The 24156-nt window shown below is 33.5% G+C and overlaps 1 protein-coding gene across 4 annotated transcripts in view; it reads left to right on the top strand.

The window, feature by feature from the left end:
• Window positions 1-11331, top strand: part of LOC149775212 (sodium-dependent dopamine transporter-like) — a 178817-nt gene extending 167486 nt beyond the window's left edge. For all 4 annotated transcript variants that reach the window (XM_089943045.1, XM_089943047.1, XM_089943048.1 and 1 more), the window contains exons 11-16: window positions 510-622; window positions 2203-2331; window positions 2869-2968; window positions 3602-3702; window positions 4223-4390; window positions 5118-11331. In XM_089943045.1, coding sequence (XP_089799171.1) covers window positions 510-622; window positions 2203-2331; window positions 2869-2968; window positions 3602-3702; window positions 4223-4390; window positions 5118-5228 — 722 coding nt within the window. In that variant the 3' untranslated portion in view covers window positions 5229-11331. The remainder of the gene's footprint in view (window positions 1-509; window positions 623-2202; window positions 2332-2868; window positions 2969-3601; window positions 3703-4222; window positions 4391-5117) is intronic.
• The last annotated feature ends 12825 nt before the right edge of the window (window positions 11332-24156 follow it).

Here is a 24156-nt window from a genome sequence, read left to right as displayed (position 1 = left end):
GCATGGAACTATAATGAAATATAAATGATGACATGAGACTATAATGAAATATAAATGATGGCATGAGACTATAATGAAATATAAATGATGGCATGGGACTATAATGAAATATAAATGATGACATGGGACTATAATGAAATATAAATGATGGCATGAGACTATAATGAAATATAAATTATGGCATGGAACTATAATGAAATATAAATGATGGCATGAGACTATAATGAAATATAAATGATGGCATGAGACTATAATGAAATATAAATTATGGCATGGGACTATAATGAAATATAAATGATGACATGGGACTATAATGAAATCTGCTTCCTTACCTTAAATAAACATCAAGACAATAAAATGTTGATTATTGTCCCCTTTTTCCTATAATAAAATATAAGACAAACTATGTCTACGCCTCACATTTGGAAATGCTTTTGAGAAATACAAAATTTGTGGAAAATCTGCAAGTTTACCACGCCTTCTCACGTCTATTGTTCTATTTGCATCAGGTCCTGGACTAGTTTTCATCGTGTACCCGGCTGCCATTGCCACGTTACCGGGCGCAACATTTTGGGCTATAATGTTCTTTCTGATGTTGCTGACACTTGGATTGGACAGTTCGGTAAGGGACTATCAAAGATGAATCTATCTAAAACGCCACTGGCGTATTCCGGATCACTGCAGATTGCAACCGGAAAATTGTCTTAATCTTTTAAGCAAAGATTAAAAAAATGAATATCGATAGAATATAAATAAACTTTCTTGTTGAAGGGACAAGGCTCATCTTGGGGGTCTTTGCTCCCAAACAGGTTGCCTTTTGAATTGAAAAGTTACATGTCGAGAGGAAAAGGTCATTTGAAATGTTTCGAAATAGTCCCAATCAACGAGATTTCACTTTGAATAGAAAAATATACAGCATCAATCCAAAAGCTGTTTTGTGTAATTTTCCAGTTTCTAGGGCGATTTTCCAAAAAATTAAAGCACTAATTACCAAAGAAATCATTAAAGTACATTGTAATCTTTTTAAAGAATCTTACCATAAACATTATCATTTTGGTGATATATTGAGGAAATATTCACTTGTATTCTATGCACAGAAAATACTAGTTTTGCATCCAAATTGTCAAATACCGTTTCAGACTATCGTCACTTGTATGATCATGCAACCGATCTTACCAAGCCAAATATAGCGCTTTGAAAAGCTTCGTAGTTACAGAGTATGGACATTGTATCAAAGGTATCTGAAGTAAAACCCCAAAAGTTATTTTTAACTATCCATTTTTTTTAACCATAATGACCATTTTACTTATCACTGATAAATATGTACGATACATGTAATATTAACGCGACCAGAAATGCCAAGACTTTTATCAGCAGCAAATCGTTCAGGGAAACTATGCTTTTAACATTAATACAGCAATCCTCTACATGAATAAAGACAATACTTTTCATGGTAATATAATGCAATATGGCCCTGTATCTTAAACGGTTTAAATAAAAAGATTCCAGGCAAATCACTCATACTGCTGGTCAGAAATCTACTGACAACTGATGTGAGTGTGGGTATTTTGCACAACAACTAGAAGAAAACCCCACAAACTGTTTGAGGAAAAATAATGCAATAAAACCAGAAAGTCCATTATGGATGTCATTAAAAAAAAGGATGAGAATACGAGGAACCGGAACGCAATCGTGCTATGCAGATCTGAGTTTGCAGACGGCCTTTCAGCTACCAGCTTCAGTGGAAATGGATTCCTATATCTTTCCACTAAGTACGGTTAGAGATATATCGAAGTACAGAAGTGAAGTCGTGGATAAACAAATGCTGACTGGAAAAGTAATGCATATGACGATCATTCAATATCAATAACGATCATTTAATATCGATGACGATCATTCAATATCGATGACGATCATTCAGTATCGATCTGATAAGATAGAGCTGATATTTATGGGACAAGGGTAGTGCCCACTTCGTACAACATACGGACTTTTTTGTGCAAATATGACCAGTTTCTACAACAGTAGTCAATATAACTCGACACACGTGTGAAGTGATTGATCAGTTGGAGAACAATGTTCATTATAATGGAGTTGTACTCTGACTACATACTTGTTACGTTTAATGCTCTTATTGTAAACGTGTTAAATGTTTGCTTGAACCCAAAGTTGTACCATAATGATGCCATTTTATTTGTACAGTTTGGAGGGTCTGAGGCCATTATAACAGCCGTTTCAGACGAGTTTCCTGTAATTGGACGTCATCGGGAAGTATTTGTCGCTCTTCTGTTTACCCTATACTTTGTAGTTGGGCTTGCCTTCTGTACGCAGGTTAGCATTGCATGTTTTATTCAATTATTGGTTCGGCCTGATTTTATTTAACCGCATTATCGTTTCTTGGGACCAGTTAAATATATATGCTCAAGTAAGTAAATTCCATTCTGAATCAGCAACGCACCACATAAAACAAATCTCGCCGAAGATGTTGATTGCTAACTTATTTGATGTATCCAACAATATTAATTGTAACAACTTTTCCCTTATATGAACATCCTATTCATAGGCAAGGATTAGTTATTCGTCAACTATTTATTTTTGTTCCTTTTTATAATTGACAATTTTTCGCTGTTGTAATAAAGAAGTCAAATATTATATAATTATTAGGGGTGTGCGGTTAGCGGAATCGAAATCTGTATATTTGCCGCAGAGCCCGAGCAATGTAAGAGAAGTTAACTCTTAACCCTCAGCACGTGCTTATATAGATAGATGCCGGACACGTCTTTTAATCAGATAGGAATATAACTTCAGTTATCCATTGAAAACAATATATTTTAATATATAATTTTGTTTTCTCTGTTGCATTTTTAGGGAGGTGCCTACGTCGTAAGACTAATGGATGCATATGCTGCTGGTTACTCCATATTGTTTGCTGTGCTTTGTGAAACGGTTGCTATTTCCTGGGTATATGGTACGTGTAAACGCGCATCTGTTTGACGACAAGTTTATTCGACTAATACAGCTCTCACACCATTAGTATTTTATCGGAAATACGCAGCTAGCTGGCAGAGTAGGGACATATAAGTGTATGAATGATATCATTGTCACTCAATTTTTGTGTGTGTAAAACTTCTATTCTCAACATAGTGAAAACTTAAGATGTCGTTTAAATTCCATCATTTCGAACTAGCTACATATACATTGAATCAATGCATCACTTAGAACTAGCTACATATATATTAATCAATGCATAGTTGAACCTGAATTCAGTTATACAGATAAACAAGGATCTTCTATTCTAATTTAAGCTAAATGTACCCTAGAAATCAAGTTTTGCATGATATAGGCTTCTAATTGGCATGCACGATACTCACTGCCTTCATTCTTAATAAATTAAAGTGCTGATGGTGTTCAACTTTAATTATTCAATTCGCTGTTTTCAAATCTTGATACAAAGTTGCTGCAATTTACAAAGTTCTGTAAAACAATTCACGTGATTTGTGCTGGGAATATTTATTTTCTCTTATATCTAGAATTTAATAATGAAGTCAACGTTGACACTGGCGAGTAGTTTTTAAAAGTAATTGTCTTGTAACATTTCCAGGGGTGGAACGCTTCTCGAGAGATATACATATGATGCTTGGCTTCAAACCTGGAATATACTGGCGTGTGTGTTGGAAGTTCATCGCACCCGTTTTCATATGTGTAAGTCGAGTTTGCAATACATTCGCCTAAAACTCATCGAGAAAAATACTGATTACTTTATGAGACGTACCAGCTTTTGTATTGATTTGATATTCATGGCGTAACATGCACGAAGAACAGCGTACTCTTTTGCTTTTTGAACCAGCAAAAGATATATCAGTCTGTATCGGAACATAGTCTGTTTTGTACCCTTTACAGATGGGTCGAATGAAAATCATACACAAGAGACACATTGTCGAGTTTAATACAACTAGAACACGTTCTTTTCTCTTACTATTGCAAAATAATTCGAACTATTGTAAATTATAATTAAAACAAACTTTGAACTTTTACAACTGCATCGTGTAGTCATTGCTGACTGGCGTAACTTTAAATGCAATAAATTCTTAATGAATCTTTGGCTGCAACTCGTTTTCAACTGAAACGTATTAGATATTGAGAACCATGCGATTTTTATATTAGTATGGCATTTCTGTAAAAACATTGCAAATACTTCATTATACATTTATATCTATTTCAGTTCATTATGATATTTGGGTTGGTCTTGTATCATCCACTGGACTACGATGACTACCAGTACCCACTGGCGGCTAATATAATCGGCTGGACAATCGCTTGCTCCAGTATACTTTGCATACCTTTGTTTGCCGTGGTGCAAATCTACCGTGCGGAGGGAACACTTTTAGAAGTAAGCGTAAAGTTTAGGTATTAGATATGTACCTGAGGGGAAGATATATCTGAAATAGGTCAAGCATCCACGCAGCATGTATGCATATATGTTCGTAGACATATGTAGATGGATTGCAGTGGTGGATCCAGAAATAGTGTGTGTATGTGTGTGCGCGTGTCTGTGTGTGTGTTTAAACACGTATGCAAGGGGTCTATGGAACTGTTTCTTAGCTGAGAACACGGGGTGGGGGTAAGGGAAACCAAAGAAGCTTCTGCATTTTAAGCGTTTCCAGGGCAATATTTTTACCTCCTCGTTGTAAAGAAAAACATACTTTATTAAACGTTCCGTTTGTATTCACTTATTTTAAGTGGGGGTGGGGAGCTGCATCCAGCAATAAAGATGCAACCGTTGAGACATGGGTTGATGAATGGATGTCAGTTAATCCAAGGATGTTTTCTATCTTCAATTTTTTTTATATAAAAAGTTGTTAATTAAAGCTGCCACCAGAACTACCATCATTACTATTGGCCACTACTACTATTATTAGTATTATACCTCTGCTGAATACTTTACTTCCACCAATACCACCAACACCACCAACACCACCAACACTACCAACACCACCAAAATAACAAAAGCTCTTGCTACTGCTGATGCTACTGTTATTTCTTCAACTACTGTTCGTTCTCGTACATTGACAGAATTTGCATCCATATTTTAACTCCGTAACAATATTTTCTTTCAGAGAATTCGATATCTACTAAAACCAGCGAGGGACACGAAAATAGATGAAATCAAGGTAACCTGCAATGACGTTAGTTTGGCAGGTGACCATCTAAATGCCGCCCATGTGTAAAATGATTGCCAGATCTACAGATGTCGATAGAGTTAACATATGATTTCCAAGCAATATGATTTTCTCAAACATAAAAACTTCACCTGAAGCTTTTTCACGATTTCGCTAGAAAAGGATATCATGGCTAGCAATATCAAACCTTGTTTCGTCTGTCTCCATGTATCTAATGAATAAAAGAAGCCGTTTAGCCGAAGGAACATAGCATATATTTCTGTATTCCATCAATGTAACCTGCATTTGTACCCAAGTTGGACCGAATCTCCATCCAGGGTATCAAGCTGCTATAGGAATTTATTACTCTTGCTCAACTAGAAGCATGCAAAACTGAAATCGTTCTAACGAGATCTAAGCATACGTCTCTCAGTGTCATGCGAGACTGCTGAATGAAACTGAGAAAGTTCTTTGACGCGACTGTGTCCTAGTAAGTCATCTGAATTGCAAAGGTAGGCTGCGAAAAGAATTTTATATGTGAAACATTCATATGGTGATACAAAGGTATTCGATAGATTTAAATTTCACACAATGAGCCATGTTTTTGACATAATTTTGCAATATCATACTGTCCTAGTGAGATGAATTATTAAAAACAATAGATTTTCTTAAGGTATCTTTTGGGTACAAGAGTGCAGTTTCATTCGGTTGTATGTATCATGTTTACATTCAAACTATATAGTGACAAATACACACAATTCTCTCCACATGTGTTAATAGAACAAAAAAAAAAAAAACGTGCCATCAAGTAAAGGGAGGAAAGTAAAAATTGTATACTCCATGAACTTATCCTAGTGCATTTTTGTTGTCACTTACATCGCTCGATATGTACAACAAGGCGTTTTACACATTTCTCCATCACATCACTAAATTAATATGATTGAAATAATATTTTTTAATGATGATGTATTTGATGATGCTCAAATTATTGCTCTCGTAGCAAATGTACTTTGAGTTTCACGTTGATCACGTGCCCGTACTCCCAATTCCATATCAAATACGATAAAACAACCTCAAGAAAATTTGAAATGACAAACGTGCATTGCTTCACTGAACTTGCTAAACTCTTTTCATGAAACTATTTAATGTACTTCATTTCTAATTGATTTATAGTTTCACATCTGCAGTTGTGCTAAATGTTTGCATGTTGTGTATACTAAATAGAATTACTAAGAACGCACATATTATATGAATCAGCCACGTTTCCATTTGAAATTAATCGCCTTGCATTTTTAAGCTCCACACAAATCTAGCTTGATTTTCAGTCGTGATATGTTGCAAAATTTTGGTCATTTTTAGGTGGTATCACGAAATGATCGAATGGTTTGTAATGATTTCTATTTTAGTGAGTTGAACATTTCCGAAACTCTAGAGAATACCGTTAGAAAAATAAGCTGAAAGAAAGAACTTCCTGAGAAAAATAATTTCAAAATATTTACAAAGCGATGGCTCAAGGATCCCTTAGTATTGCTTCTTTTCTCTAAAGATCAGTATGTTCATAACTGAGATGTACACAAATAGGAAATCCATAAAATCTCCTTAATGTAAATAAAATAAATACCGCAGTTATTCCAATAGAAACCCCCTCTCTAATACCACCCCCCTTTTTTTTTCAACGAAAATGAAATTCCTACTTTATCGAGTCTTATAGATCTGTATTTATCCATTATGATATGTCCAAAAATAAATACCTTAGGTGAGTATTGCAGCTACCGTTAGAAAAATCAAAACATATTAAATTACGAACGTTTTCAGTCAAACAGTGATGTACAATATTTAACGCGTAACCCTTTGCAAAATTGCATCTAGAGGGGTATTTATTAGAATAACTACGGTAGTTGTGCTTTGTAGGAACTGCTATGTTGTAATAAATCTGGCTTTTGTTTGCACGGATTTATTTATCTGAGCATAACATTTTATTTTTATAGTACCAGTTATATTATTTGCATTGTACGCCAAGATCATACTTTGTTAAGGAATAATTTACGAGTTACAGATGTATAATTTTAAGGAAGTGATGTATCAAGTCCAGGCGTATGTACATTTGGTATGCATCATAGATGCAAATGTGGTACGTATCATTGATGCAAATGTGGTACGTATCATTGATGCAAATGTGGTACGCATCATTGATGCAAATGTGGTACGTATCATTGATGCAAATGTTGTAAATATCATAGATACAAATGTGGTATATATCATAGATGCAAATGTGGCATGTATCATAAATGCAAATGTGGTATGTATCATATATGCAAATATGGTATGTATCATCGATGCAAATGTGGTATGTATCATATATATGTAAATATGGTATGTATCATAGATTCAGCTATGGTATACATCATAGATGCAAATGTGGTATGTATCATAGATGTTAATATGGTATGTATCATAGATGCAAATATGGTATATATCACGATGCAAATATGTTATGCATCATGCATGCAAATGTGGTATGTATCATAATTCGTTGTTTCGAAAGTACACATTGATACGTCTGTAGTTTCTTTTATGCAGTCAATCAAACAGCTGTTTAAGGGGCGTTTTTGAAGCTGTAAAAAACTACATCCTTTTGACAGCATATTTCCGTTTTGGAATTTAAAAGTGATAACTTTACTTTTTTTCTCCAATCGAGTACAGATATACTATTTACATACAAAAGAGATATTGAAATATCAATATGCAACAAAAAGTTGAAACTGAATTATACCATCAGAAGAACTCTGAGTATTGTTGAAGAGAAAAGTTATGTTTACATGCGTTTGTTAGGTTAAACAGGTAAATTATGGCTTTCAAAATACTTTATGTCTTTGAAATACTACAGATGTAACATTTAAGTGATGATTTGCATTTCTGAGAACTATTTTGTTTAATGTTTAAGACGCTCGGAGTTATGTTGCAAAATAAGGACCTAAAATAGATATAACTTTCCTAAACAATTCAGTTTAAAACGAGCGATTGTCCCTAATTGCCTTCGTAGATAAATAAATATTAAACACAAATATGAAGACACGGTACAGAGCCCCAAATGCCTCGGCAGCTGGTTTGTTATGCAAAACTTGCATAAGGTAACTGTATGCGTATGCAAGTGCCTTTTTAACGCTGTCACATGTTGCATGCTTTCTATATATTAGTAGTTAGTCACTTCGTAGCAGATACGGCATAAATTTGTCTAATGTATTGTAACTGAATTTTTGTCATGTAAATGTATCATCATACAGGCATTTTACTAATATCTTTACTTCTTCAAATGTTAAAGGCGAGCCTTGACAACACATTTTCTTAGTAGTACATGTATAGGTTGTACGTTGTCGAATCTATAATATTAATGCAGATGCGAAAGGGTACATTTTAGTTGGGAGAACGGAGGTACGAGGTCGTTTATCCCCGTACTTCTGGCAAAGGAGCCATGTTTTGTTTGAAAAATCATTAGAGCACCTCTGAACCCATTTATTATCCACTTTCACCAGGCGATATGGTTTCTTGTCACCAACAGTCCCTTTGTCAGTTCAAGTGATATGGTATGCTTTCGGTAAGATAATATATGATTTAAATGACCATGGATTAAAGGATCTGGTTGCTATGGGAATCAGTAAGGATATAAGCAGAGCCGGTGCAAGGGTATTTGGCGCCCTCCCCCTCCCCCCCCCCCGCCTCGGGGTATCGCTTATTATAAACTGTTCATTAGAAATAATACACGTAAGGTTTGATAATTTATTAATTCCATTATTTTGTCCATATATTTAACTATAACAAATGTATAACATGGCAGTGTACTTCATTTTTAGGGATGTTGATGGTTTCACACTATTTACAAATATTGCACGTAAAGAAAGTAAAAGTTGCCCAGGAATCCATCCCCCCCCTTGACGATATGCATATATCTCACCTTGGTCATGTCTGTAAGCTGTTGCGTGTTTAGTCTCTTTTAAATAGTTACAAACAAGTGAAGAGAAAAAGCTTTGTAAAATTTAACAAATAATTTCTTTTTCTAGAAAAACAAGGTAAAAATGAAAATTATAACTCACGGTTTTAAGAATCAAATCCAAAAAAAATTCAAGAATAATTATAAATTTAAAAATTAGAAGTCCTAGTGATAAAATGTTCTAATGAGTTCGAGTCCCGACGAAAATCCATAATGGAAGGCGATGACGTATACTGTAGCCAGTAAAGTACTCATGTATCTACAGTTCTTTGTTGAACCACAAAAAATAATATTCCTATGTTTGAATTCCGAATAAAATTTCAATATGTCTTTGTCCAATAATTTTGTATGTGCACTTAAATATTTCCAGAGAAAATAATTAATCTCTTAGAATCCACATAATTTGAAGACAACTAAGATTTAACTCCAACGGGTCACAACAGAAAAAACACCACCTTGACGTCGAAGTATTTAAAAGCCCACCTAAAATTATTTCTCAATACATCACTATTAAACTTGACTACTGCGCAAACCAGATGCCTGAATGTGGGCCAGTCCTCTGGGAAACACTAATTGATACATGTTGTTTGTCACGTACTCCCAGTATGGCCTTGACTAAAACTAATGATTTCACTCAATAAATCCCACAATAAAAAAAGATTTTAAAAAAAGAAGTTGTTTACTCCAACTCTTACTAATTCTGAATCAAGGTCAGGAACTATGTCAGCATTAAGATACGAATTTATAATTTTAGATGTTTACGAATAAAAAAAAAACCAGTCAGGTCAAACCATTTTCTGGAAAATGTCAAATTCCAGTAAATAAAATTACAATACTATAACATGTAATGGAATTTAAAAAAATTAAAACTTACAAACAAACAATTAAATTCAATCAAATATAAATTAAATCACATATACATAACAAAGCAATTATGTCTTTGCTCTCATACATAATCCGATATGCATATATCTCACCTTGGTCATGTCATGTAAGCAATCATGTGTGTTTGCTCGCACACATAATCCGATATGCATATATGTCACCTTGGTCATGTCATGTAAGCAATCACGTGTGTTTTGCTCGCACACATAATACTATATGCATATATCTTACCTTCGTCATGTCATGTAAGCAATCATGTGTCTTTGCTCGCAAACATAATCCGATATGCATATATCTCACCTTGGTCATGTCATGTAAGCAATCATGTGTCTTTGCTCGCACACAAAATCCGATATGCATATATCTTACCTTGGTCATGTCTGTAAGCAATCGTGTTCATACTATACTGAACAATGAGCACGTTCATTCTACATGCTGTTGAGAGTCTAATTCGGAAGAAAAGGTCATATCTGAGCATACAGTGGTATCAGCTATATAAAATAATGCTCTGAACATTCATAATATAATTTCCCCCGCATATTTTCCCGACCCAAGATTGAATAAAACTGTTATATATATATATATATATATATATATATATATATATATATATATATATATATATATATATATATATATATATATATATATATATACGTGGTTCTATATTTATATATGTATGTACATGTACGTATAAGCTCATCCTTGAGAAATGGTGATACTGTGTATATACATTGAAATACATACTGACTTAGAAACTATTGTATACCAGAATATAAATTTCCTATATTGTTTCCCTATGTTTTTCACAACTGGAACATTTTACATTTTGTTAAGTTTACATTAGGCGCTGAAATTTTGCTGAATCGTATTATTTGGCATTATTATTATTATTATTATTATTAATTAGTTAATCAAATGCTTTTCATGTCTGATAAGCGGAACTATTGGAACTATATGCTGGGGATAAAAAAATGTTTGCAATTGTTTCAGTAGATTTTAAAGTTATGTTGTCTTTAAGTTGGTTTTCTGTTAATTCAGTATTTGATCAGATTATGAAACTGAAAGTAGATTTTAAATAAATTTCTTGGATTCTGGCATGTTATTGTAGGAATCGTTTTGTACATCTACAGTAACCAAACTTGTTTAGAATTCATTCAGTGTCCAAGATGTATAATATTTTATATGTTCATGGTAATTGATGTTTTATACACATTATTACAGTTATATGTTAATGTATACGATAGACATGTTATCGTTAGTAATTTAGAAGTGGAGTTAATAAATGTATTGACTTAATGTTTTGCAATTCATTTGTACCTTCAACCGTCATTCTTCAAACTAGTGGGTCTATACTTGTCTTTATAACTTAGATTAGGAAGACAAACGATACGAATAGCAAACCTAAGAGTAAAAACAGTTTAAAGTAAATGACTAACATTCCGTAGCAATATTGAAAAATTCGAGCGCACTTTAATAAAAAGGTATTTCGAACTGTCAATTAATTTTATCACCTGAAAATATGAAAGAACAAATTTAAGTGTGGGTAGAAAGGAGTAACTTGCCTTACTATTGTAGGACAGATAATGCTAGTGTGTTATATGTTAACATCCAAAAATTGCACTAGTGATTGCTGGAGCCTGCACCTCTTTCAATCGTATAAAATAATTCTGCAACTTGAAAAAAAACTGTTTTCCATAAATGTCAAACACGTACAACCTACACTCTTCAGACTGCTGTTTGCAGACAAAATTGGCGGTATAACAAAATTAGCAGTATAACAAAATTAGGGGTATGAAAAAAAATAATAACAAATTTAGCGGTAGAAGGGTTCTGACCTTACCTGTCATTAATAAAAAGAATAGGTATATAAAAATATAGACAGATTACAGATTAGTAAATAAATCAAATTAAAAACAGATATATATATATATATATATATATATATATATATATATATATATATATATATATATATATATATATATATATATATATATAAGTTATACAGAATGATATGCAGTTATTAGATACAAAGATGAACTGGTTAATATAACGCTAGACAGGTTAATAGGACGATCGACATGTTAATATATATAATGATATGCAAATTAAGATATAGAATGATATACGGGTTAATGGATAGAATGATACGTTAATAGATATAACGATATGCATGTTAATACATGGACTGATATATTAATTGGTACAATGATAGGTTATTAGATACAATGATCGACAGGTTAATAGATATAACAACAGAGTGGTTAATACAACGATCGACGGGTTAATATATACAATGACATGTTAGTATATAGAATGATAGATTAATGGATAGATCGATCGCTCAATAGTCAATATAAACAATGATAAATACAGAAAAACGAACGCTGTAGGAAAAATAAAATCAGCTAAATGCATTCACCTATAGTTGCAAAATATAAACTCAATTCCTGTCATATAATAAGTTTCGTCGAGTTTTAAAGATGTCAAAGTGAGTGCATAGCAGAAGTTCGTATCTCTTGAGCTTTAATTTAAACAAAATATCATTTATGCTGATTCTAGATTTCTTTTTCGTGATGCATCTTTATATAATATAGCATAGGATATCCAATGTCAAACCAAATAATCTATGCTATTGATACGTACAAACTTTATTTCACGTTGTTTCTCTGACCATGAAATTTGGAGTTTCGCAGGGGAATTTCCATGATTTCCAAACTGAGGAATAGTTTGGGGAATTACGAAGTCTTCTTGATGGGTTAGGTTGATGTAAATGTGCCTTAGTAATTTCAATGACTGAGTATATTTGTAGTCATCTCTTTCCTGGACTTTCGTACTAGGTCATTTTAAAATCTTCATCACCTTTAGTCATTTTTCAGTCATTCCAAACAGCAAAACAATGTATCTAGAAAATAAAATCTCCAGGAATTTAAATGTTCGCACAGGAATTTAACTGGCAATTGCAAATGGAACATACGAAACGATAACAGGTAAGTATTTAACTGAAAATGAGTTGAAAACATGGAAGAAAAACGTTTCACAAAGACGAAAGAAATATTTGTGAATGTCAGAGATATTTGAATCTTCTAATTATTATCAGATGTCGTGATTTAAACGATGATATTGTTGATCAACAAATTTATTTTGATAGACAACGTGGACATTTTACAAAGTAAACTTCAGGAAGGCTACATGACAACTAATGAAAATAGATATTTCCAGGAAGGCTACATGACAACTACTAGAAATTGATATTTCCAGGAAGGCTGCATAACAACTAATGAAAAAGATATTTCCAGGACGGCTACATGAAAACTAATGAAAATAGATATTTCCAGGAAGGCTACATGACAACTACTAAAAAATGATTTTTCCAGGAAGGCTACATGACTAACTAATGAAAACATATATTTCCAGGAAGGCTACATAACAGATAGTATTTGTCACTTAAGCTATGTTTGACTATCCCCGCGTTACTTAACAACATTCAACCATTTAGACTTCTAGATAACGAACTTGAAAAATACATTATATAATGCTGTTAAAAATCATCAGAATGATGACGTTATCAATCTTAAATGAGTCAGACTTTTATGGTGCTCTTCTTTATCTGTTTTCACTGACCAGCTGACCAACATATATCTTATACATTTTGTTTCTGTTGAAACAAACTTTATTTGTTTAGGATCAGATAATCAAATTAGGAACACATTACGACATGGTCGATGCCAAACTCATCGTCCCTTACACAGATTTGGCAAAGTGTATCCATCCACTGTATTAAGTCCATACATGGTACGTCTAGTATCAATAATGTCATGTCCGATGTAATGTTCTCTTGCTATTTGCAACTTCATCTTTGTCGCCAAATGCGGCATCTTCATGCTTCAATCGGTATGATACTTTTGTTTTCTCATTTACCAGTTGTAATGCTCTATGTTGTAATCACTAAATTTACTATGTGCTTTTCAGTGCTCTTCGTTTTCTTCTCTCAGTTTTCTTTTGTACTGTCTTGAGCTTGGTTTACATTTACTTTGTGTTACCAAAACTATCTGATGTCTTTACCGTCTCAACATTCTGAAATTGTCTTGGAATCCATCTCTTTATTTACTCACAGAGATTTGAAATAACTGTTATTTCGCATTGTAATACTAAGCCATCTTGTAACACATTTTTCTAACCTCTTGAAATTGTATTGATTTATCTACCAGATTTTCTTGTCAAATGAATGGGAGGAGATTAAAACAAAAAAAAATATATATGAAAACAAGGTTGCAACATTTCCTGACAATATAAGTTTGCAAAGGACAAAATATATTTTTACGGTTGAAATTAAGAGGCTACTTGGAAAACGTTCACACGATTTTTAAACAACCTAAAGCTGAACGATTAAAGAAGGATACAAATGCTGGAACCATACAGTAATTAACATTAAGTGAAATCACAGTATGTGGTGAAATCACAGTACGCGGCAGAGATTAAACACAAAAGAGGTATGAGAAAAACTGCAAAACGATATAGAAAATTTTGAAATGATTGGAGGCAAGTATGGACGAGTTTCAGCTGCTGTACGTATTGCAACAGTTGGATTGTATTTATCGGGAATATTTACTGGTTTAATTGTTCCATTAGCAATCACAAAATTCAGCACAGCAGTTATAGAGAAATGTTTCAAAAGCTCTGAATAAAAATATTTCATTTGTATGAAGGTTTTCAATATGATGAAATAGTCACATCAACTATCATGTAAACTAACACCGATACGAACAGTATTGATGGCACTGCCGTTAAGTGACGCTGTTTGTAAACAAGAAGGTTTGTCCCTTCGTGACAAGTAAGTGACGACTACGTTATAAGCTTAACTTTGGTATGCATTGTTGGCTCCACCAACGAAATTAAGGACGATTAGTCCATTTTTACTGTCAACCAGTATAACATCTATCAAATAAATAAAAAATAAGGGGAAAATGAACAAATAAACTGAAATAATAACCTTTAGAAATGTGTGCTGTAAAGAAAAACACCCACACAAATGGACATTTCAGATCAAGAGAAATACAATACAGTCAGCGGCGTCCTGTTAAAGGAATATATTTTTATGATCCCAAACGATGACAGAAATGGAAACTGTTAATTTCTTTGTAGAGAATGAAAGTTGTTGTTGGGTATTACAACATTTCTAACGAATTATTAAACAACACATTCGCTTATAGCAATGCCACTACAAAAGCAAAAACTGTCTAAATTCCTGATGACTATTACAGACTAGAATTGCATCTGAAGTGAATGGAAAATAACTTTAACTGGTGGCACTTAAGAAACTATTGAAATCAACTGTTTGAAAAACAACATAAAAGTTAAGATCACACCAAGTAACTACTACACAGCGATAGTCCGAATTTAGAATGTTAATTATTTGCGCGGATTCAATCGTACAATGGGAATTCAGTGATCAATCCACAAGTTTAACATTATGGGACTGTTAGGGTACAATGGAAATGGTAATGTCCAAATTTAGCATTGAAGTTTATATTGTACATTTGAATTTATTTTTGTTTAAACATTTTAGTGCTGTGTATTTAGAATTGGAAATTTAATATGAAAATGTCCATAAATTTAACATTTTGAGACCGTTTGGGTACAGTGTTTGCGACGGTACGGACACAAGAAAAATGTAATATTAAACACGTCGATAGGTTTACATTATGGGGCTGTATTGGTACAAATGAAATTGTAGTGTTAAAACCAAATCATGAACCAACACCTAGTCCAGTCATTTACTGACCAGCACCACTTTCATCTACTGATCAATACCTAGTTATCTATTGAGTTATTTATTGAGCAGCACTATTTTCATCTAGTTATCTACTGACCAGTGTATTGGCGTCTACTGATCAAAACCTATATACCGACCAGCACATACATATTAATCAGTTGAATATTAAGAAGTGTCGTATTTCATAAAATACAAAAATCTTGTTAAATATAATTAATTGATTAAAATGATTATTTATTATTTTAAAATCAAACATCTGTTTCGGAATGCATTGTTAGTCATCATAGTATTGATGACGAATATAATTACACATTATAATCATGATGAAAAGCAATAGAACATGTATTAATGGTCACATTACCGAGCAATGGCGTCATTCACCCATTGTTAGAGGCGTGATTTTTAATCCCGTCTTGATAATGACTTCCAAATTATCGAAGGCAATCAAAGAGGTTTGTTATTTGTCATTTTGTGCCAAATGCCTTTAAACTTGTTGACAGTCTTGCAAAAATTAAATATAGTTAATTTAGTTCATGCCGATCGTATCTGTTTTGTTTGAGGTTCATATAATTAAAGTAATTGTTACAAACAAAATTGTGTCAAATTGTTTTGGTTACTCGATTTGAGAAACCAAGCAAATATGTTTGCAAGCGTCTATATAAAACGGAATAATTGTTTAACTCTATTCACGTTACTTTTGATATAGCTCAATTTACTGTCAATTTATAGCTCAATTTACTGTCAGTTGATAAAGGAAAGAAACCCTGCATTGCACAACGCCTCATAAAAAATGCAAACTTACTGCACCTAGTAAAACTACATTTTGGACATGCGATTCTTGTCACTCATACTGTACGTGTGCCAGAATTCTTTGTGAATATTGCAAAGGTGGTAACATTCAAATTGTGAACATGTGCTTGATGAAGACTGTCAGACCAATATTAATTCTGACGTGCACTTAGAAAAATCTGTTTCACGGCAAAGATCGGGATCGCCGATTATAACTACATCCAAGGATTACTTGATTACTGGAACAGGTAATTATTTCATGGACTACAACATGACTGTCTTGCACATCTCCAATCGCCATTTTCTACTTAGTCTGGATAAATACTTCTCGTTACAATGTTTATTCCACTCCGGGACCGGAAACACGTGATTTGGTTACAATCATAGTATGTTAAATACGGTGCTTTAGACAACAGAAATAGATTTTATTACAACTTTCTTCATCTGGTAAGCAAAAGATTCAATCAACACTATTCATTGGTTAAAAAGGTTCAAACAACATTATTCATCAAATGTTTCAAGCAACTTTATTCATGTGGAAATATAAGCTTTCAACATAATGCCAAATTATTTTATAGTTCCCCTATTACTCAGGCGTTCAAGTTTTAGATTTGAACTGTAATATAAAAGAAGCGATTCAAGCGATTCAATAAGAAATAAGTAACCAGTTACATATTCCCAAATAAAAATTTGACATCGATTTTTTAAATTTTAATCCGATTCAATAAAAAATTGATTACATCTTACTTACTACCAATTAAAAAAGGCTACAAATTTTAACGCTCCTCGGGGCATTCATAGTGGCCTACTTCTTTCTCTGTAATATGTTGAGACGAAACTAATAATGTACGAGTGTTCTTACTGGAAACAACTATATATGCTGGATACAAAGAGATGACTGATTAAATTAAAAGTTTCAATGACGAAAGCCTTTCCTTCAAGTATTTTCTTTGATTGTTTAAAGTTACGAATCTATTCCAACAGAAGGAAATTTTACCAAACAAAATCGTTGAGCCGAATATGAGACATAGCTACAGGTGAATATACCTTCAAATTCCACATATGATATATCCCATCCTTAAATGCTTCTGACATGACCTATATTTCATATTATATCACTGGGTTTATCTTTGTCTCCCGCATTTACACTTCGATTTTCTTCGATGTTGCCAAACTGTCTGCCGTAAACGAAGTTTCAGACTTCTAAAGGAAAGCCCTTTGATATCTTTTAATTTTATCGTAAGGCGAGAGATATAAATCGCCTCTCTACTTACAGTAGCTTAATTCTTTGTTCAATATATTTTCCTGCAACTTAACTGTAAAAAAAAACAAAACAACCTCAAACCATGATTATCCCATCCTCCCTTGGGGGTCACATTTTATGGATGAGAAACTTTTTATAGGGATTAAGAAGTCATTATTCTCTCTATGAAAAAAGACCGGGGTCATTTTCCTGCAGGTGGTCATTTTGCCACGTTACACGTGCTACGCCATGGACATGCAAATAATCTGATCATATCCAGAATTTCCCGAAATGAACCCTTACTTAGAGGACTTGGATTTCATCCACACTGTGACAGCTTCTAGTTTGGGATATGCTTCAACATAGGGAAAAAATAATAGCGCAGTCTTCCAGCAGATTTTGAGAATAAGGGGCCAAATACATGGAAGCCATTACAAGGCAACAGCGCACTCCTAGAAAAAATTTTGACAGGGATTGCTCTTTGATATTTTGTATCTAGAGATATGTTTGCCCCAAAAATAAGTAATGAGAAAGTTCGTTAAGAGCAAATGAGAAATAGGAGGATCCCTATGAATATCGGCAATATTAAACTGGTATTGTGTCAACCCGACCTTTGCAATGCGTGAACCTCTACTAAGATAATGTTGATTTGAAACCCTGTCTAATAGTTCCAAGTGATGGAACTTTTCCAGCTTAAGCAAAATTTAATTTTTTTAATTCCCTTCTTGGACATATACATGTATGTAAAAGCTATTCCCTTTGCTTCATGTGTAAAAACCTCTCCCCCATATATTTAGCATTTTTTTCTCAAATTCGGCCCTAAACCATTTTTAAAAAAATTATCGTTATTGTAGGAACATATCTCATGTGTCAAACAGGGGTTGAAATAAAAATTCTCAAAGAAGAGGTTCACGCATCGCAGATGTGCCTATTATCGGTCCACACTGCAATGGATTTATAGTGAGGGTCTATATCAGGAAGGTAGTTTTTCTCTCTTTGCTCTCAAGGAAATCAGTCAGCTCTTATTTTGTGGGTCAGACATTACCCTATGTTTAATGTATCAAAGAACGATCATTGCAGTGCTGGTTTAATGCCTTCTAGGGCCATAAGCACTGACACATTTTTGTTGCCTTCACCCCCACCTCCTACAAAAATTCAATCAAACCCCCAACCCCCACCCCGTGATAAAAGTTTGAAAGGTGGGAAAATACCAGTGTTGCCATCATTCCAAATCAAAATACTCGTACATGCAAGTCGAAATGGTAATATATAATTTACTCAATTTGTTCATTAACAATTAATTTAATTTTTTTCTTCAGTGTTCCTGTTGGATTTGGTGCCCTATACAAGTGCTTTGTGTGATTAATGCGAGTAGTGTTATAAATAGGGTATTATGGCCCAAACCCCTATTTTGAACTTGAAGACAACATAATTCTCCCCCTCCATAGCCCCCATGTTAGTATAAACAAAAACGAAAACAACTTTGTTGAGGCAACGGCTTCTACTTCATAATCAATTACCAACACGAGCTCATGCCATTGAATCGTCGCCGTCGTCAAACAAAATAGGGTTTCATCCAGAAACACCACTTATATAAGACTACTGATATATTTCGGACAAATTGCAAGAAAATTGTTATATCTTATATATTTTACCGTTCCAACTTTTGCAATAATATAACTATCATCATCATGACAGAACAAGTACATATGAATTTTACCGCTGATAAGAGATTCACGTTCAAACATTTTGACAAAGTTTTCATGAGAAACTATTTTCTTAATAAAGTAACATTTTTAGCTCATCATCTACTGTAATCTTTGTGTATTTGTTTTGCGATATTGGATTATAGAGATTATCAATAGTTTTAAAGAGCTCTTTTGTGATCAAAGAAAGTCTAACAAAATATTCTGAATAATCTTTACAAACAAGAGACAAAAATATATTGTTTCTATTTTTGAAGTACGTGCTATACTTCTTGTTGTTCAGTACAATCGTCATATGCTTACCTTGAAAATTCTCTTCATCTTTGAGGTGGTATCTTCCCCCGTAATATCTTCCATTATATTTCATATTTCACGCAAACTATTTACTATCCTTTTTTCCTGGCGATTTACTGTAATAACAAATCTAAAAAATCCATCTTGCTAAAATTAACACTATCAGACATTTTATATCCCAACAAAAATTAATTCCAACAGAGCAGTATCTTTTATCATTGAAATTGCGTTTCAACATGACCACTAAAACTGTCTAACGCCGACTTATAATTATCAAATCCTATTACTTTACCAACCACATTTCCTTTTATTCCCTTGGTTCATTTTGCAACCTTATTACCATATAATTTTAAGCAACTCATTTTACTATCTAGTGAATTCCGTTATAATTTTCATAGAAACTTTGTCTTTAAACTTTCCTTATTGTCATCGCAATGGTGTCAGCTATTTGTTGGATAATCAGAATGATCAAACAGACCCCAGTGTTCATACAAGTCTTTGTAAATATCATCCGATTCTATCTTGGACATCAACGAGTCAGTATCTGTAAATAGCAACTCTGCAACAGGCCACTTAACCTTAACAAAATTGTAATGAAAGTCATACTTAACGCCTTTGATATTTCAAGCACTGCCATCATACCAACATAAACCGGTTTATTGAACTTTAAGTTTGTCTTTCAATTATGTACCGCGACAAGATTTTCATTAAAAACATTTCATACTAACAAAATTATTTGATGCTAAAGGTATTTTACGACGTTCGGCATTACTGACGATCTCAGTATTGACTCTCTTTCTGATATTTACCATGGTCTTTCCGAAGACGCTGTTGTTCATGAGCTTGAAGAAGTTTTCCTCAAATTCTGTTGTTGCAGCCTCTCTTCATATAGTATTAGAGTCGATATAATCTTTCATTCAGCACGACTATTAAACTTTAGCACACGATGAACTGTTCTTAGTACCATACCATGATCAATTACCTGTTTCAGATTTGTATAGTGCAAAATATATCTCCGTTTGTCAAGAATATTTGATACTAGTTTTTGAAGAACAGATTTACCACAGGTGCTGGCACTAGGCAAGTACTTACGTTGTTGCTCTGATAACAAACTGTAATCGATCAGCATTGACTCAGGACAAAATGGATATTCATTATGATCGCCACGAAAATCAACGGGATAGTCAAGATCAACCTAAAAAAATAACCAATATTATCAGGTACAGTTTAATTGGTTTCTTTGAAAAACTAATCCTGACTTATCCAATGAAATCCGCCTTACGTCATCGGCTCAGACACTGCATAACCATATAGGTCATTGTAGTCCAAATAAACTATGATAAGCAACGGCAGTGTCTTATCATGTTGCTCATGTACATATTATCCACGCGGGCATATTGTTTTGTTATATCACGCTTATACCACCTCGGATTCCATGTTCTATGAAACAAAACATGTCAAGATCTGTCAGCAACTCCAGTTTTTTTGCAGTGCATGAGTAATGCGTCCCAAGTTAATCACAGTGCTGATTAATACCAGGCTAGGTCAAGTTATCAGCGCTGACATCTCTAAAATTCTCAAATATATCTGTGAACAACAACACATCTGTGATCAGATACAGGTCATGATAATCTCCAAATGTTTTTACTGTTGAAATCATTCCAAATTTGCTCAGCGTAAACATAGTCGTCATCGCTGAAACTTTCAAGATTTAGTCGATAATTTATAAAAAATCCCGGTCAAGCAAACTTTTTTCATTAAATCTATCCCAGTCGTCAAGATATTCATATGGAAAAATACATTTTCTTGCAAGTAAATTTGCTTTGTCACCGAAATGATAAGTCAAATTATGAAACTTTCAAAATCCTTTCACGAGTTCGTCTAACGATGCAGCCATAAACTGTAAGCTATCAATAAATCTCAACTAACCGAGTGTAACAGACATATTCTTTTCCCTATTGTTAGGAATGCATTTTACTTTATCGTTGTTATTGATTTTAGGGGCTTAATTATATCTTTTTTGCCGAACGTTTCTACGATAATATGAGAATTGTATCCACGAAAATCATGTGCGACAACAGGAACGAAATCAACTGGTACGGTATATTTAAGATTGCATTTGTCATGAGCTGGACTGAGATACTTACCTGTAATATGACAGTGATCTTTTACTCGATCTTGAGTCGTAAACGTCTGCTAAAGCAAATTCTTCTTCTTGTTTTACAGTAAGCAGTTTCAATTTCATTGTCCTACCGAGCAACATAATGACGGCATCAACCTCGATAATGAGATTTATCAACAACCACAGAGCAGGATTGACACACGATAAAATTTAACGGGTTTTCATAAACGTTTATCAACAGCACATACAACTTTGCATGCGACCCCACAAGGAACATGTTCTTGTACTTTTTTTGTTGAAGATTTATCAGGGTTACTTCTGTACCTTGTACAGGAAGTAGAATCGACTCCAAATCGTAGTAGATTATAAAATGAACTTTCATTTTGTGTTTGTAACTCGTGACCTGCAATATGTTTTCATCTTTACTTGGTATATATATACGTTGCACTACGTAAAAACAATATTCTATGTGATGATATAGTAACAGCTGTGACTTACATCCAATCAAGCATATGACGGAAAAATGTTTATTTTCATTGTGCTTGTTGTACTGCCCGCCGACTAACCCATTAAAGATTTTTAATCCTTACGTAGCGGTTTTTATAGAACAGCAAATTTATTGTTGTTTGTTTAGATCTCGCAAGATCTGATGTGGTTCGATCGCTGATATATCTTGGATAAATCTTTTGTTTATCATCATCTATTCCAAACACATTAATACCACCTGGTAAAAGTAAAATATTTTCTTTCTCAAATTTTGGAATTTGATACTCGGAAATGGGAAGTATAATACCGGAAAAGTTTAGATTGTTAGAATGACTCATGTAATTGCTAACTCGATCGACGTGATCAGAATATGGAAGCGACGCTGATAATAACGCACATTGTAAACATTTGTTATCGTTGTTCTTGACAGTGATACAACATTTTGGAGTTTTTAATTTTAGTTGGCAGATCGATATATGAGCTACCTCGCAATGGAATATATCTCATAGTATGAAACAAAATTTCGGTTATTTTATCGAATCTACAACCCGATTCGGATGTTATGTATTCATCAATCTTTTTCTGTATCTCCTAAAATATATCATCTAACAATGACATAAAATTTGTTCCAAGCAAAACTCGGCAGGATAGCGATGTAATGTCAGGATCTGCAAGTTATTCGAATGGCTGTTGTGATGATTGCGTCTGATCAAATTGGCGATCCGATGATATACTCATATGTGAAAAACGAATATGAAATTGCACAATAATCTTCAAACCCCTACGGTTGGCTGAAGTAGATGAAACATATTTGTTGGTGAGAAATTTGTTAGTAAAAGTTGCTTATTAAATCTTCAGCTATTGTCAAATCCAGCAAATGCTGTTGCAATATTTTGTGGCTGATATTTTGTCATGAACAAACTTCATTTTGCGATATTATCCAGTTTCAACATCATATAATATTGTGTTTTATATTTCTCTAATGGTACTATACGAAATTGGGAATTAGAGATTTGAAAAATCACAAAAGTATATGATCACAGATTTATACCAACGATCTATTATCGTTAGTGATCTTGCAAGGTGCCAGGAAATATCTCTGGTGTCATCCAAAATATAATTTGTTCGACGGCAACGGACTTGGTGTTGTTATAAATCTCAAAATGAAAAATCCGATCGGAGTATTAACATTGGCGAGTTACAGGATAACGATAAAAGAAGAAGATGATAATGAATATATAAAAATGTTTTTACATGGTTTTATTTATACGCTCTTCAATGATGGTATTCCAGCTGGAATGCAAGTTTATAATGTCAATGATGACATCACCGACAATAACATTACACATTTGTCTTTAAGACAGAGGTTTAAACCACATACGATGTATGATCTTTATGTAGCTAACAGAGGAGGTGTTGTCAGAAACATCCGAACAAGACAAAATATTGAAAGTATTAATAACACTGGATATTTAATGATAACATTACCAGGAACATAAACAGTTTACATCAACTATCTCTCACGTCATCTTGTTTTCGAAGTTTTTCATGTATCTATTCCAAGTGGTCTTGTCATTGACCACATCAACGGCATCAGAACAGATAATCGTCTTAAAAATCTTGATCTTGTTACCCCGAAAAAAACAGTAAACGACATAATGCTGGAAAATTTAAAAACTTAAAATATCGCAGATCAGGTATAACA

Source organism: Sinohyriopsis cumingii, chromosome 19 (assembly GCF_028554795.1).
Source record: "Sinohyriopsis cumingii isolate HCF-2022 chromosome 19, ASM2855479v2, whole genome shotgun sequence".
Lineage (NCBI taxonomy): Eukaryota > Metazoa > Mollusca > Bivalvia > Unionida > Unionidae > Sinohyriopsis > Sinohyriopsis cumingii.
The sequence above is the reverse complement of the archived record's forward strand: the minus strand, read 5'-3'. Positions and strand labels throughout refer to the sequence as shown.